General features: G+C 38.3%; 1 protein-coding gene across 1 annotated transcript; it reads right to left on the bottom strand.

The window, feature by feature from the left end:
* Positions 1-1,108: 1,108 nt before the first annotated feature.
* On the bottom strand, positions 1,109-7,114 carry LOC100887983. Its single transcript, XM_003725898.3, has 3 exons — positions 6,947-7,114; positions 5,813-5,956; positions 1,109-2,935 (listed from the first exon to the last, which is right to left on the bottom strand). The coding sequence occupies exons 2-3, from the start codon at positions 5,912-5,914 to the stop codon at positions 2,381-2,383; spliced, it is 657 nt and encodes a 218-aa protein (XP_003725946.2). The 5' UTR covers positions 5,915-5,956; positions 6,947-7,114; the 3' UTR covers positions 1,109-2,380.
* Between the last annotated feature and the right edge of the window lie 9,442 nt (positions 7,115-16,556).

Below are 16,556 nucleotides of genomic sequence, written 5' to 3'. Positions count from 1 at the left end.
TCAATTATTCTTTGTCTGGGGGAGAGGGGGCAGCCTTTAGCATACATATATATATATATATATATATATATATGGGTGTGTTCGCACTCCGCACAGTACATTCAACTATACAAATCTTGTATTAGATTAAAAACTTTGATGATACTCATGTTTAAAGGAATTGCAGCTATGATCTTTTATTAAATAGCCCTTACAGAAACAAACATGTGATTGGTCCACAGTTTGTCACGTGGTTTCAATTGCGGGGAGTGTAATTACCATATTTGACTCCCGGTCATACTGCATCCAATTTTCTTGGCCGAGTGCATATGATGTGGAAGGCTGGACGGCTGTAAAAAAAAAAGCGTTGATGTGAGTTCACAATTGCCCTTTATTGGACTGCAAGGGACTTATAATTTTTCCCCCATGATCATATTAATCCGCAGCACCCCACGGTGGTCTAGACTCTAGAAAATGTTATACGATACGCCCTACCAATTTCTATCTGTATATAGCAGTCAAAGTCACGTGTTCAACTATAATATAGCGATGTAAAGAACTTCCATTCATCTATTGTCATTATTGTCTTGCAATCATTGCAATAGTTTATTTCGGTTTAGAAACATATCATACAATATTACATGCAGCTCATGAGATGAAATTAATCACTTTTCAAGTAAATGACAAAAGGAAATACAATATGATATTAACTCATATTATTGCAATATTACAAAAGGCTTTTAAATTTAACAAAAATACAGAAAAACAACTTGTTCTATACGGCAATAAAATGATATTTACAATAGGCATCCTATATTATTATGTATAGACGAAAATACATGTACACTTGTACTTCTAAAATAGATATGTACATGTACAAATTATGAGATATAAGTATCAAAATTATAATATATTGTCGGAAGTACAAAAGTATACATGTACCCACTCATGTACCTATAGCCAGACAGCTCTAAACAAAAAAATCTCTTCCCAATCAAACTATATGCAGATCAGATTTTAAGTTACCGGTACTGTAGATAATAAATTATTATTATTTTTTTCTTTCTTTCCCTTTTTTTACAAACAATTAAAACCTGAGCAATCTCAATTTATTTTTACAAAAAAAAATATTTAAAAAAAGAGAATTCCCCTAAAAATAACACAGTGATTTCGAACTTTCTATAGCAAATTTATACATGCAAACATAACCTGAACAAGTTAAAAAAAAGAAGTCGAATGACTTTCCCTTGTAAATAGCACGTGATTGAAAACAAGATTTGAATCTTCTCAACAAAATAATATACACAATCAAAACATGGTTATTCTAAACTTAATATTACAGTCATTTTATATTTATGAATATCATTAAGCAAATTTTGAAAGTATGCAAACAAAATCTAGACAATCTAGACTTCACTTACAATTGTCAAATCATTATCATTAAAAACAAATTTTCTCTTACCAAGTCCTTAATCATGGGTATGATGTCACACGGAATGTGGAAACTCACAAATATAGTTTGCCACAACAAATACAAAAATACATGTAGCCAAAAACAAACATAAATAAACAACAAAAACGAGCAAGAACACCCCAAAAAAGCCTCACACACGTCACCACAAAACGCATATACATGTATCTTATAAAGAGTTATTGTTATTAATCGCAACTTATTTACGTTTGATATCAATCGCAACTATGTACATAAAAGATAGGAGACTGCAAACTTGCAATTAATTGGGGGCCGCATTGGGATTGGTTTGGATCAATCGCAGCTCTTGATAAGATGGGCCCCAGATCCTCCCACCCTCGCCCCCTCCACTCAAAAAATTAATGAAAATGAATAGAAATATAAGATTAAAATGAGAAGGTTAGTGTCTTCACTGTTTTCAACTAGGAAACAATTAGAAAAAGAGAAGATTATTTGTTTGTTCTTGATCTTGCTTTTTTCTTTTTAGTCAGGGTATTGTTAACTTTCCTAATCCTATCTCTTTTATATATATATAAATATATATAAACAAAGAAATAATGAGACAACCGTAGAAGATATGAAATATACGAATTTTCAGCTTTAAGCCTTTTTCAGGTTTGTCAAATGTATTCATAGCCAGCGTTGTTTTTCTTAAAAAGCGTTGTTGTTCTAAAGTTTAGGGCTTTGATGTGAAGGTCTAACATAATCGTTTTAATATGTTAGGTATAAAATGTTAAAATATTACTATAACGATTAATATATAAAATCTAAATTAGGACTTTATATAATTTCCGAACTAAGCTTTTAAAATGTGTTTCATATGAAAGAGAACATTCTTCAATAACTCACATAAAATATCTGTAAAACAAATTCACCGATGGGGGCAAATGATTTCCAATTCATAATAAGGCGTGCGAAATTATCATGAGGCTAATCTGCTCCGGCATTCACTTCTCCGGCATTCACTTCTCCACTCTCATCTTTATCTTGCTCTGGTCCCACCTTCTTCTCCCACCTCAGCTTTTTCTTAGCCCACTTCTTCTCCCTCTTCTCCTTATTGGCGATACCAATCTTCGAACCCAACGCGGAGAAGGAGAACCCTTCCGATGTGTCCAGGCCAGTACCGAACACCTCGGCTTCCACGCCTTCGTCAGTCCACGTCAGCTTCGTGTCGAAAGCGAGACCAATCGTGCAGAGGATGACCCCGATCATGTAGTTGGCGCTGCATAGCTCGAACGTGCAGTTGGTGACGATAGTCGGGCATTCGTCGCAAGACATGACGCAGGCCACGTTGGGGCCCACGTACTCGGCGTTGACCGTCCCTTCCATGTAGTCCTTGGACACGGAGCCGACTCCTGCCGCTGCCGACACGCAGCTTTCTTTGTTGAGCGGATCGATTTCGATCTCCGCGCTCGGACCTTCCTTTTCAAACGAAGATTTCTTGTCGTCCTTCTTCGGTTGTTGCGTCACCACCTCCTCATCGTTCTGTGTAAGATGGAGAGAGTTAAATTGGAAACGAAAAATGTAAGATATAGAAGGATATAGTAGAGCTGTTGAGGTTGAAAATTTGGAACATTTGAAAGGGGCATAGACTAACTTTGGCCCCCCCCCCCTAATCTCACATTGCAACAATACACAATTCCATTCCGACCACTGAGAATTTGATTTGAACTTGACAATTAGTATTGATTCCACCCTTGTAAATAAGAATGGAGAAATGTTCTTGACACTGCATATATGATTACTATTACTCTTTCTTTACTATACTTGTTAAATCAGCTTCCACCAAAACTTGATAATGTACTTTTTGATTATCCATTTTAACATTTCTGGAATGTAGGCCTAATCGTGATTCGCTCTTTGAATCGACGGTCTGATTCATTCGTTTTAATACAATTCAATAATGGTTTTATTCCGACAATACTTCGCAGCCAAAGGCTTGATTGCGCATGTTCACAATGATTTCTCAATATAGGCCTATTTCACGTTGCACCGTGTTCTTTACATGATTAACAACTTCATTCAAAATGGCACTGACAGATTATTATACTTTAGAATACAATGATTCAGAACTAAATGTATGTACAAAATGATAATCGATGATGAATATACATATTTATGAATGTAGGCCTATGTATTAAAATGTATGAATTTATATATCGTATTCATTCATTCTTCATCGCATGTGCTAATAGTAATTATATGCACTCCGTCTCCCTGTACGCCTAAAAATGCAATAGAAAACAAATAAACTGTTTAGTGAGTGCATCTTAAAAGGATTCTTTTTCCTCTCATTGGCAGAAATCATCGAAATCGATGGATAGCGCTATTAAAACATTAAACAACAACAACAACAACATCCTTCTCCTTCTTTCTCTTCTTCTTCTTTTTCTTCTTCTTCTTCTTCTTCTTCTTCTTCTTCTTCTTCTTCTTCTTCTTCTTCTTCTTCTTCTTCTTTTTCTTCTTCTTCTTCTTATTGTTTCTTTTCTTGAGCATTTATCATCTTATGTAGATTTTAGTCAAGAAACAGCCACTTGTATTTATTTTACCCCTTTTGGCAGGGAACTTTACCAATACTAGTAGTCAGGCAGAAGCCATATAGAGTACCGAAGCTGTGACATCATAACAAAATCTATTTTCAGGGGGGGGGGGGGGTAAGAGGACACTTTTTTTTTTTTTTTTGGTCTCGAAATTTGACATTTTGTTCCGTTGGGGGGGGGGGGGGTAAGGTCACCTTTTTTTAGGTCAGCCATTGGTATAAAAAAAAATCAAAAGAAAGACATATTTGCAAAATAACTTGAGAACATAATAAATCAGGTAAATATCTTTCTCTAAAAATAGTTTTGGCTACATGGAACAGAGAAACATTGTTGTTTTTAGCACTTGAAGTAGGTGTTAAAAGTTCAAAAGCATTTTTCTCGGTTCCCCCTATCTTTACCAGCGCCCACGCTACGCGACCTTTCACCGGGCAACCGGTAAAACCGGCTACGCGACGTTTTGCCGGGCAACCGTATTATTTGTTATGCTCTTTCGGAAAATAGATGTTGAAAGCCAATAAAATATCTTAAGTATTGGCTGAGATATGACCATCTGAATAAATAAATTTCCTATAGGAGCTCAGTGTTCTATTGCTCTGGCTCGTTAAGTTATGAACCATGCAGAGCAATATAACACTGAGTTTCTTCCTATATCGTTTTATTCAGATGGTCATATCTCAGCCAATAATTAAAATGATTAACTGGCTTTCGACATTGGACTTTATTTTTTATGCTCTTTCGGAAAATGAAGGAAAAAAATGGAGAAACTCTAAAAAATTAAAAAAATTAAAAAAATAAAAAAAAATGATGACGTCACACTTCACCACTCTATATACAGTGACAATAACCTAAGCTATTTGGGAGGCATTGTGGGCACGTGTACCCCTCCTATCAAATGGTAAGAGGGAGAGAGAGAGAGAGAGAGAGAGAGAGGGAGAGAGAGAAAAAAAAACAGACAGATCAGAGAAACAAAGAGTAAGCTACAGATCGAGACAGAAACAAAGGCAGAGAGGGGGTTTGGGAAGAGAGAAAGAGAGAGAAATCATAGAGAAGAAATTTAAAAAAAAATGAACGAACATAGACAATTGTACAACCCCTTCCACACCCTATCCCCACGAATCGATGGCAATGTTCTCTCACATTTCTTCCACCTAGTTTGAACGGTACCCCTCCCTCCCCTTATGCTAAAAGTGCCCCAGATTTCCGGCTGAAATCGCGATATGCCACTGCAAACATATAAGTTATGTTCAAGATACAGAATATGTCGACGAAATATAACATTAAATGAATTGCATATGTTCGGCAACATGTAGTCATATTTTGTTAGTCGTGTGAGATAACAAGATTCAATCCAGGGATATTCGTGGTACGTTAAGAGAATTGCCATCGAAATTTACTTTTCCTATTATGTCAGAAAAGCAAAATTGTGGAATACAAAAATCACGAGTTTCAAAAATAAAACATTAAGGTGAATGTAAATTTTGTACTCTAACCATCCTAAATGTAAAAAATTGATAAGGTACTTTAATAACTTTTTGTAAAAGTAATAATCATCATGTTTTGATAAAATAGATAAAATAAAGAAGAAAATAAAGAATCTATCGCCAAATATTAAATAAATAGAATATACCTCAAACAGATAATTCAGGAGAAACTGAGATTCTTTATGCTATAATGAGAAAGACGAATTCGACAAAAGGTTCGTTGAGTAAATTTGAACGAATGAGATCGATCATAACGAGACTATGAATAGTAATTTGTAACGAAATATAGCTACTGTTTGAGCATATCAAGTGCACAAAAATATTATGAAAGGCCTAGGTACCTGCATATCTTCAACAGTATCCGGGTCTTCTTCGGAAGGTGGTCCTTGGCCATTTTCAGTTTGATCAGAGGTAACGTTTGTAATTTCCGTCTGGTCCGCCATGGTTTGCAGATAAATTGATCTATTATCTGCGCGGGAGAACAACTAGGGAGCAAAGCAACGATAATTACATTTTCTTGTTCACTGTTTTGAACTCTTTAAAACACTTTCTATAAACTATACAGTATATTTAGTAGCATGAGTCTTGGGGTGGGGGAAATTTCGAGATCTTGAAGCAACCTATGCGAGTGAGCAAAAGCTACCGAGCTTTAGGAAATGTATAATCTTATATACCCTTAAAAAACCAATTTCATATGCAATTTACCCAGCGTATTGAGGGCGCATACAACCCTTATTAATGATCATAACTTGTCTTACTTTTCTTCCCTATCTCTTTCTTCCTTTTGCGTTTTTGCCTCCTATCTTTTTTTTAAAGTACTACTGGGGCATTTGCCCCTCGTCCCAGTTGATACACCATTGGATATGGGCTAGCATAAACAATGTGGTTTGGATGGGGCCCGGTGTGCCGCTCAAGCCTCGAAAGCCTCGAATCACCAACCGAAAATCTTTTGAACCGGGGGGGGGGGGGGGGTAATCAGATTTCGTTTGGCGGGGGTTGGCGCTCAAGCCTCGAAACCCCTTTCCATTTTAAGGGTCATGTTGGCCCATTTTTCACAATTCGGGATTGTTTGTGAAAAAGTAACCCATTAGAGCGGCACACCCCCGTCTGTCTTAATGTGTGTACCCCCCCCCCCCCCCCCTTCCCGAATTTGAATACGATGACATCATTTCAATCAAAAACTTATTTTAAAAAAAATGATGGTCAAAGAAAAATGAATAAATCATGACAAAATGGGGCCAACATAAAAAGAAATGTCAAGAACACTTTTCTTGTGCGTTATCAGAATCAGTATAAAATCAGTTTTTCTTCCTCAATTCGTCGTTTCATTTACAGAGGTAGGCATATATTTCAGAAAAACATCTGCCAAAGTTTTTTTTTTAAAGTAATATAATAAGGTAAGGTAAGAAACGAAAAAAAAAAAATGAAATCGCTTTAAATGAACGTATTATTATAGAAATTCAAATATTACTCACTTTATAATCACGGAGAATGAGACGGGGTTCAAGAGCATTCAATAATCCCCTTTCTCATCTAAGGAAGTCCAACGACTGAATGAAAGACAAACTGAAACCAGATCGCTGTTGAAGCGAGACACGACTGTATGATACTCCCGGATATTACTGCGTCGAGCTGTCGTGCATTGTGTGTGCTCGGGTGGCTCATTTGCATTGTTTTACTGTACAATCCAATTTCAGTTTCAATACATCTTTTTTACTTTGATATTGAATTGATTTATTTCCTCATTTCCGGAAAAAAAGAAACAGTCCGCTAGACCGACATTACATCTTATAAAGAAGACACACAAAAAACCCTGATGAGTATTAGGCACAATCTAATGAAGAAAGACTGAATTTTGTTTGTATATACACTGTTGCTCATAACGGTGGAATATTTTTTTTTTATCCCAATTTATGGAATTATTTTAAAAATAATTTAAAAATACTAGATCTAGATAATAGTATACAGTCTCAGATTTTATTGAATAATAATTTGCCAATATGTGTTTTGCGTGACTGCTAAAGCATGTATATTATGCTACTATGTTTATTAACTAGGGGACCTATGCCCTTAAGTCATAAAGGACAGTAATGAGGATTAATGCCTCACAAAAGGGCTCTGATATAGCACATCGACACGGTGTTGATCCTGGGGCCTCACAGTTACGAGGCCATTGCTTTGTCACTGAACCATGACTGTACGCAGCGGGGGCTATGGTAGGGGGCAGTTTCCATAAATTAAAAAAAAACCCAGAAAATGCAATAAATTTTCAATAATTTATTGCATTCTACCTCGGTCCCCAACATAAAAAAATCCTCTGGACGGCCATGCATTATGGCTCAAGGCATGGGCACACAGAAGATTTTTTTATGTTGGGGACCGGGATACAATGCAATAAATTATTGAAAATTTATTGCATTTTCTGGTTTTTTTAAATTTATGGAAACTGCCCCCTACCATAGCCCCCGCTGCATACAGTCATGGTTCAGTGACAAAGCAATGGCCTCGTAACTGTGAGGCCCCAGGATCAACACCGTGTCGATGTGCTATATTAGTGCCCTTTTGTGAGGCATTAATCCTCATTACTGTCATTTATGACTTAAGGGCATAGGTCCCCTAGTTAATAAACATATTAGCATAATATACATGCTTTAGCAGTCACGCAAAACACATATTGGCAAATTATTATTCAATAAAATCTGAGACTGTATACTATTATCTAGATCTAGTATTTTTAAATAATTTTTTAAATAATTCCATAAATTGGGATAAAAAAAAATATTCCACCGTTATGAGCAACAGTGTAAGTATGTTAGGTCTGTTTTGTTTTAACCCTTCATCACACACATTTTTTTAAATTTTAAATTTTAATTTTTTTGAAGAAAATGAGGGGAGGGGGGGCTTATCCTCCTATAACCACACATTAAACGAAAATAGAGGGGGTAACCTCCCCACCCCCCCCTCCCGTCTGCGTACGCGCCTGATGACGTGAATACATTGCGGTAAGAATTACATAGAGCTACAGAAATTGTAAATGTTAATTTATTTCGAACGTTCAAAGTGCGAAGGTGTTTGCCAATAAATGAAATTGAAACTGGTATTAATTTGTGGGTACCATATTTGTATGGGAGCAGTGGCGTAATGAGCAAAAACGTTTTTTTTTTTTTGGGGGGGGGGTGGGGGGCTGACAAAAAAAAAATCCGCATCACCCCGCTCTCACATGCAGGCCCCGCTGAATGGATCAGTGGCGGATCTAGGAATTTCTTACCGGTGGGGGGCACAAAATGGCATGGGGTTAAATATATGTAAAACGATGAAGTGACAGAACGAGGCTTTATAGGCGAGGAAGCGGAGCGACCAAGCGGGGTGGGTATGGGAGGGGGTTCTGGCCCCCTCCCAGAGTAAGAAGAATTTGCAATTTTAGAACCAAATTAGACGCACTTTCAGGCACTTCCTGGAGTAATATGACGTAAAATTGCTTTCTCATACCCCTTCCAAGAGTAGGAATCTTTTGCAATTTGAGAACCATATTTGGCGCATTAATGTCCACCGGCACTTCCTGGGAAAAAAACGAGGCCTTCTGATTGGTTAGAAGTTAGAGAAAAGTGATCTGTCACGTCTTGAGACGTTGTATATGCTTTGATGCCGCACAATGCACAAAGACGGTGGTCCGGTGCTTCATCGGTAGTACTTGCAAAAATCTCGAGTGTATAAACTGTGTCGTTATCAGGGGCGTCGCTAGATCTTTTTTTAGTGGGGGAGTGGGGAGGGTGTAGAGGCCACCGATTACCGACAAAACGAGCAACCAATTACCGACAAACATATTAATGCCAATGTCCAAATGTCTACAAATTTAATCCTATAAACCGGGGCCAGGAACTAAGTTATTTTTCAGTCCCCCCTCCCCTTCCCGCGCGAAGCGCGAAAACTTTGATACTTCATTAAATTATTAGAGAAAGAAGACGATTCATTGTACTGGTCCTGGCTCTTAATCCTCTTCTTGATCCAGTTCTTCGTCTCTCCCGCGCGAAGCGCGGAAGATTTGACGTTTTAATAAATTATTATGCTTAATCCTTGTCTGAATTCATTTTTGCCCATCCCGCGCAAAGCGCGGAAGCTTTCACGTTTTATTAAATTCTAGGAGAAAGAAAACGATTCGTTGTATCATGTTCTTGTCTGTATTCAGTTTTTCCCCTACCGCGCGAAGCGCGGAAGCTCTGACACTTCATTAAATTATTAGAGAAAGAAGACGATTCGGTGTACCGTTCTCGACTCTTAATCCTAGTCTGACTTCAGTTGTCCCCCCCCCCACCCGAAGCGCAGAAGCTTTGCCGTTTCAATAAATTATAAGAGAAAGAAGACGATTCGTTCTACCGTTCTCTACTCTTAATCTTGTCTAAATTCCATTTCCCCGCTGGGCCCCATGAAGGTACGTATGCAGTGTTACACGATGTAAGTATGGAACGCCCGGCAGTGCTTGTCACAGTTGCTTCTGGAAAGGATTTGTTTACAAGTGTTACTGTTAGTGGCCACGGCCCCTTAGTGACTATAAACAAACATATGCTCTTCCTGGCTATTTGGGAATGTGTCAGTTTGCAACAGAAATAGAGAAACGCGCATTTTGTTGAAAATAATGTGATATCACGAACATCTATACATCACGGAATTGAAAATAAGTCATGGTTTAATTTTATTGGGGGGGGGGCTGGCGCCCCCCCCCCACCAGTACGCCAGTGTATGGGAGTGTCGTGGCCGAGTAATTTAAGGCGCTTGACTGGAGATGTGAAGGTCGAGGGTTCGAATCCCGACACGACACTAATATCCTTTGGCAAGATGTTAAATGGGTACCCGGTAGGATGCGACCGTCATTGCTGGTCAAACAGTTTTTGAGCGTCAAGTAACGCCTGGCTGGAATGCTCCCCAGTGAGTGTAGATTGTGCACACAGTGTGTGCGGGCAAGTATTGAATCCAATGACCATTTTAGATGTATTAAGCGCTATATAAGAGCGAAATATATAATAATCAATTTGCTTCTCTGTGGTCCTTACCATATATTTGCTTTGTATTTTGTATGTTTTATGTATTCTATTTTATATTGTACGTTTTGCTTTTACATGTACATGTGTAGGCCTATTATGGTTTAATAAATTCAATTCAATTCAATTCAATATCGTGTACTGAAATCGAAACAACCGTTGAATTTTATAGGCATTGCTGACGGAAGTGCCTGTTTATTTTCCGGTTTCTGTTTGTTGGGTGGTTTTTTTTCAATCGTGTTAATTACTTAAAACTTGTCCAACCCAGTTCATTGAATAAATAGTATACCTACGCAAATATTCATTTCGTTGTGCATGGAGCTATAGTCCCGTAACGTATGTTTAAGAGGAACACCTTGAATAAGCGTTTAAAGGTACAGCGATCCGTTTTTTGTTATGTCGGGACTATCGGGAGTTCAATCCATTAATAAATCATTACAAACATAGAAGACACCGGGGGGGGGGGGGGTGTTTCACAAAGATCCTAAGTTGAACTTATCTCTAAGTTGGACTTAACAATTATGGAAAGCCGTTAGCATCTTTGAAAATATTTTGTAAAAGTTATTTTAAAAGGCATAAATTCAAATCATTCATATTTTCTATTATCATGGGATATTTCATGTTCTTGATGTGGAATTTATAAAAAGTCTTAAATACTTGAATATTTGCTTTTGAATATATTTTATTCTAAGGCTACAAATGGCTCTCCATAATTTTTAAGTCCAACTTAAAGTTAAGTTTGACTTAGAATCTTTGTGAAACACCCCCAGGTCGGATAGCTCACGTTATGTGAGCTGAAACATGAATATTCCCAAGTTGGATGATAAGAGTGGTGAAGTGTGACGTCTCCTTCGTTTTCCGAAAGAGCATAACAAATAATGTGCAAATATCGAAATCCAGTTATAGGAGCTCATGCAGTGTTATATTGCTCTGGCTCATAACTTTATGAACCAGACCAATATAACACTGAGCTCCAAAGGAAATCTCGTCGGTTGCCCAGTAGCGCATATTTTTTTTACACAACTGTTTGGCCATTTTTGCAAAAATATTCCTAGAAGTGCTCTGGTTAAAGAGTCTTAGTCATCAGTGCACACCGCTTACAACCACCAGCAGCAATATGGTACAAATTGTGTAAGCACGTATATCCAGAGAAGTGAAGATAATAGAAAAGGGAAAACAAAGAAATACACAAGGAGAGTGGAGCGGATATGGAGAAGGAAAAACAAAGAAAGACATAACGAAAGCAGGGAGGATCCAGGGGGGGCACAGGGGGCATGTGCCCCCCGGCCAAAAAAAAAAATGAGTGCGCACTACCGTCGTTGCAATTTTTTTGGGACCACCGTGTGCCCCCCCCCCCGGGAAGAAATTCCTGGATCCGCCCCTGGAAAGAGAAGAGGATAGATTGAAGGAAAAACAAAGAAATACACGACGACAGAGAAGAGGATAGATTTAAGCTAGCTGGCTGGCTCTCCAATCAATTAGGGCTTCTACAATCTTAATCAGGGGCGGCGATTTCTTTTCATGACCGGGGGGGGGGGGGAATGCGAGGGACGAGGGAACATAGTGAGCAAGAGGGGCCAGTGTCGTAATGAGCAGAACCGTTGGGGTGTGGGGGTGGCGCTCAAGTATTTATGATCAGGTAGCAAAGCGAGCGAAGCATAAAGCTTAAATTGGCGTGGGGTCCAGGGGCGGAGCCCCATGAAGCTCAGGGGTTCTTTAGGCATTTAATTATTTTCAGATGAGCATATTTTGATGACTCATAGAGCTATATGATAAGTCTTATTATATAGCTCTATGCTACCCCCTCACAGGTTTGTTGTATTAAAAATATCTTTAGCAAAACTATAGTATAAAAACAAGCAATATACTTTTTTCACATTTCAATTTTACTCTGCCGATATCTAGTGTGCAGTTCGAAGGGTTTTAAATATTTATTAGGTAAATTTTAGTAAGTAGGCAGGAAGGGACTTTTTAAAAGAGCAAGCTGAATATTCATTTTTGTACCACAGATCTTATTCTATAACTCTTAATCTTGTAAACATACAATGTAAACTGTGCTAACGTAGTACCAACATAATACATATTTTCTACAATATTTACTCGTATATTATGCGAGGGAGCGTAGCGACCGTGCGAGAAATTGTTTGCATTTGTATTAGTCTAAACGCTGCATTCTTGGGCCCTTCAGATCCCCCTCTAAAAATTGAGGGGGGAAGTGTCCACACCCCGGAATTGCCGCCCCTGACTCGCACATTTCGCTTTCAATTGCAGAACGCTCTAGCTGTGTCGAAGAGAATAGATCCTCAGAAGGTGGAGCATCTCGAAAAAAAACATGAGGAAATATATGTGTCGCGTGAAAAGTCAGGGAAGGACACAGACACAAAACCTCCATGGGTGCGATGTGACGTGTGTAGACGTTGGCTCCACCTACTTTGTGTTTTTCTCAAAAAAGTATTCACAAAGAAGGACTACGTATGGCATTTTTGTGAAGTGACCTATCAGTAAACCTCCATTTTAGGCCATAGTCCATGGGCTAGTGCCCACATTTTCACATATCGGTCCCTTTCTGGATTGCCCCCGCCCTCATCCCCCCAAAAGAAAAAGTATTTTCAAATTGTTACATGTGTGCACAATATATATATATATTGATGTGTCAACCTAACGAGAGTGGTGATTTCATAATGAGTATTGACCTCCTTTAAATTTATAATTTGGAAGACTTTAGAAGACAACTGTTACAGTCCAACTAAGAGTGTAGGGCATGCTTCAAAGCATCTTCTAATCTGTCCTGACTAAGTTGTCAAACGTTGTTCAAATTTTGTATTCTTTGTTGAAAAACTTGCTTGCTGGCAAAAGTGTATGCATGTTTAAATTTTTGTTTACATGTCTATCCGGTTAATAATACTCGTAATGATGTTATCATTCGACATTCACATTATCCTATCTATAAGCGTAACGATTTGCTTTAGTATCATATAAGAAATATAACAAGAGACACGTATGGTTTTCCTGAAAATTACAATACAATGTATATTCATCGTTATGGAAAATGTTGTATAATATACAAGAATGGGCAAATATTATTGTTTCCAGACCAATGATTTAAGTGAGGAGAACTTCATTCAATATTGAAGCTGTTGCCGTTTGTATATACATGAACTTGAAATAATAGGTAGTCTTGAAAGTGTCACAATATATCATGTGTGAGTGAGCTTGAAGTTTAATGGTGTAGATTTGTTTGAGACTATATAGCCTTTACTGAGCTGTATCTCCAATCAAATCAAATTTAGTGATGTTATCGAATAACTTAACAATATCAATCTTCTATTCTCCAAATAAACGTGGGAAACTTGAAAATTGCATTACAATATAAATTCATCTTTAGTGAAAATGTAATACAATATGCAACAATTCTTTCCAGACCAATGATTTAAGTGAGAAGAACTTACATTTTATATTGAAACTGTTGCCGTTTGTATATGCATGAATTTGAAATAATGAGTGCATGAATTTGAAATAATGAGTAGCCTTTAAAGTGTCGCAATATATCATGTGTGAGTGAGCTTGAAGTTTAATGGTATAGATTTGTTTGATAATATAATAGCCTTTACTGCTTGGGTTCAGGGGGCAAAGCCCCAGCGGGGGTCAAGGGGTGGACCCCGGTGGAGCTCAGGGGTTTTAGGCGTTTAATTACGGTCAGATAACCATATTTTGATACCTTATTTGTGACACTGTCAGGCATAGGCCCCAACCAAAAAAGTGGGGGGGGGGGCAAAACGCATTTTTGCCCCCCCCCCCCCCCAAAAAAAAAACGCCCCCCCCCCCCCCCCCCCCCCCCCCCCCAAAAAAAAAGCAGTGAAGGTGTAAACATTGATTGTATTTTTAACCCCAAAGAACATAACAATAATACAAATCTGAATTAAATCACATATACAATTCCATTCAAAGAAAAGGAAAGTTCACAGGAATTACATTTCAGAAACATTGCGCATGCCACCTATACGGTATTTATTTATGGAGGTCTTTATAATAGCGATACGCGCATATCGTGGACAGTGCGAGAACTGGAAAGCGTGTCTGTTTTTTTGTTATAGGGGTGAGAAGACATGAGCCCCTGAACGCTGGCGTACAGATGGGGGTGTATTTCTTATTCGATACCAGTGATTTGCAAATGTTGCTGTAATGACGTGATTTTCCGGTATTTTTTCTTCATTTTTTTGTAAGTCAGACCCTTTTATGCGTTTGTTGGAAAATAAGAAATTCCCAAATTACAGTCGGGCGAAAAATACGCTTATTTAGAAGCCTTTATGTCATGGTTTGCAAAGTGGCTGGGCTCCACCCCCCCCCCCTCATTTTTTGAAAAAGTATGTTAAAGAGAAAAAGAAAGAAAGACGGTGAGAAAAAATGCTTATCTGCAGGCACGTAGCCAGAGTTCGATGTTTAGGGGGAACATACATGTTATCGATCGAGGTAAAACAAAAAGGGGTCTAGAAAAGTTCAACCGATCTTGGAAATTTTAGGGGGGCACATTTCAGGTCATTAATTGGAGTGGGGCCAAGGAGCCCCCTGGAAGCTCGGGGTTTTTAGGCATTTAATTACAGTCAGATAAGCATCTAGGGGCCCGCCATAGGGTCCACTGCTTGTAGGGCATAAAGGATGGAGCCCCGGCAAGCTCAGGGATTTTAATTATTTAATCACGGTCAGACGAGCATATTTTGATACCTCATATTTTGTGACACTGGCAGGTTCTCTTCAACATACTTTTTCAAAAAAGTGAGGGCGGGAAGAGGGGGGGGGGGGGGGGGGGGAGCGGGGGGCTCGAGCCCCCCGATCCGCGGGCCTTGACATGTAGGCTTCTAAATAAGCATGTTTTCGGCTGACTGTAAATTTGGGAATTTTCCATAAACGCATACAACAGTATAATTTACAAAAAAAGTGAGAAAAACGTTTGAATCTTTTTGGGGGCAACTGCCCCCCAAGACCCCATCATTACGCCAGTGCGAGGAACGAGGGAGCATTGTGAACGAGAGGGGGAAGGTGACGGCACTGACTACCCCCTCACAGGTTTTTGAAGTTTTGTTGTATTACAAAAGTACTTTCCTTTGCAAAACTATATTAAAACCAAGCAATATACCTCTTTCACATTTCACTTTTACTTTGCTGGTATTTAGTGGGCAGTCCGAAGGGTTGTAAATATCAGTTTAGGAGGTAAATTTTAGTATCAGTAGGGAGCTTGGGCATGGATGGAATTTCTATTTCCCACTCTAGACCTCTGTCATATACATGTATATGAGTTGAAATGGCAAATATCAGCCTGGTGGTGGTTATTTTACCTGACTGCTAAGAAAGTTTAAAGACCGTCACTACTACTGGGCCAGAAGGGATTAGACCACACAGCGAGGTCACTGACAGGTGGCTATCTCATTAACTCAGCTCTCAACTAACATAAGAAAAAGAGGATCATGGGGGACCAACAGGCACCGATTTGGGAAGTTTTCTATATATGGAGCAAGTAGCTACAAGTAGGACAGTGGGGCTTTAAATGCTTGTTTTGTTAGTAAGCAACCCCCCAAAAATGTCCTTATTTTTTTTCTTTTGTTCCGAAATTTGACAATTTGATTGATCGACATTTCGTTCTCTTTTTTTTGGGGGGGGGGGGGTGGGTAATGTCACCTTTTTAGGTCACCATTAGCATATTTTTTTTATTTTTAATTTTAATTTTATTTTTAAAATTAAAAAATAGGGGAGGGGTTCCTCCAAAACACACACACATAAACAAAATTCGAGGGGGGGGGGGGGGGGGGTTCGACCCCAAACCCTTATATAGATATCTCTATATTATAACTTCAAAATCGCGATAAATGTCATTTCAATTGAAAGTTCTTTATCAGATTATACATATTTAGTCAAAGTGTCAAACGATTAAAAATCATGATTTTTTTTTAAACATTCTTTCAAATTTTGGGCAAAAAATGAGTTAGTAAAAGAAATGTGCGTGGCACCCAATCCCATCTTATTTCTTAATATTTTTGCAAGAGGTTTACGTGGA

The sequence above is a fragment of the Strongylocentrotus purpuratus genome, unplaced genomic scaffold, assembly GCF_000002235.5.
Source record: "Strongylocentrotus purpuratus isolate Spur 01 unplaced genomic scaffold, Spur_5.0 spur5_scaffold_7, whole genome shotgun sequence".
NCBI lineage: Eukaryota > Metazoa > Echinodermata > Echinoidea > Camarodonta > Strongylocentrotidae > Strongylocentrotus > Strongylocentrotus purpuratus.
Note: the sequence above shows the minus strand (reverse complement) of the source record. Positions and strands in the feature narration are given on the sequence as shown.

Coding starts and splice junctions, on each gene's coding strand:
- LOC100887983 (XM_003725898.3), bottom strand. CDS start 5,914: ATGGCGGACCAGACGGAAATTACAAACGTTACCTCTGATCAAACTGAA. Junction 2,936..5,812: donor ATACTGTTGAAGATATGCAG/GTACCTAGGCCT, acceptor CATCTTACACAG/AACGATGAGGAGGTGGTGAC.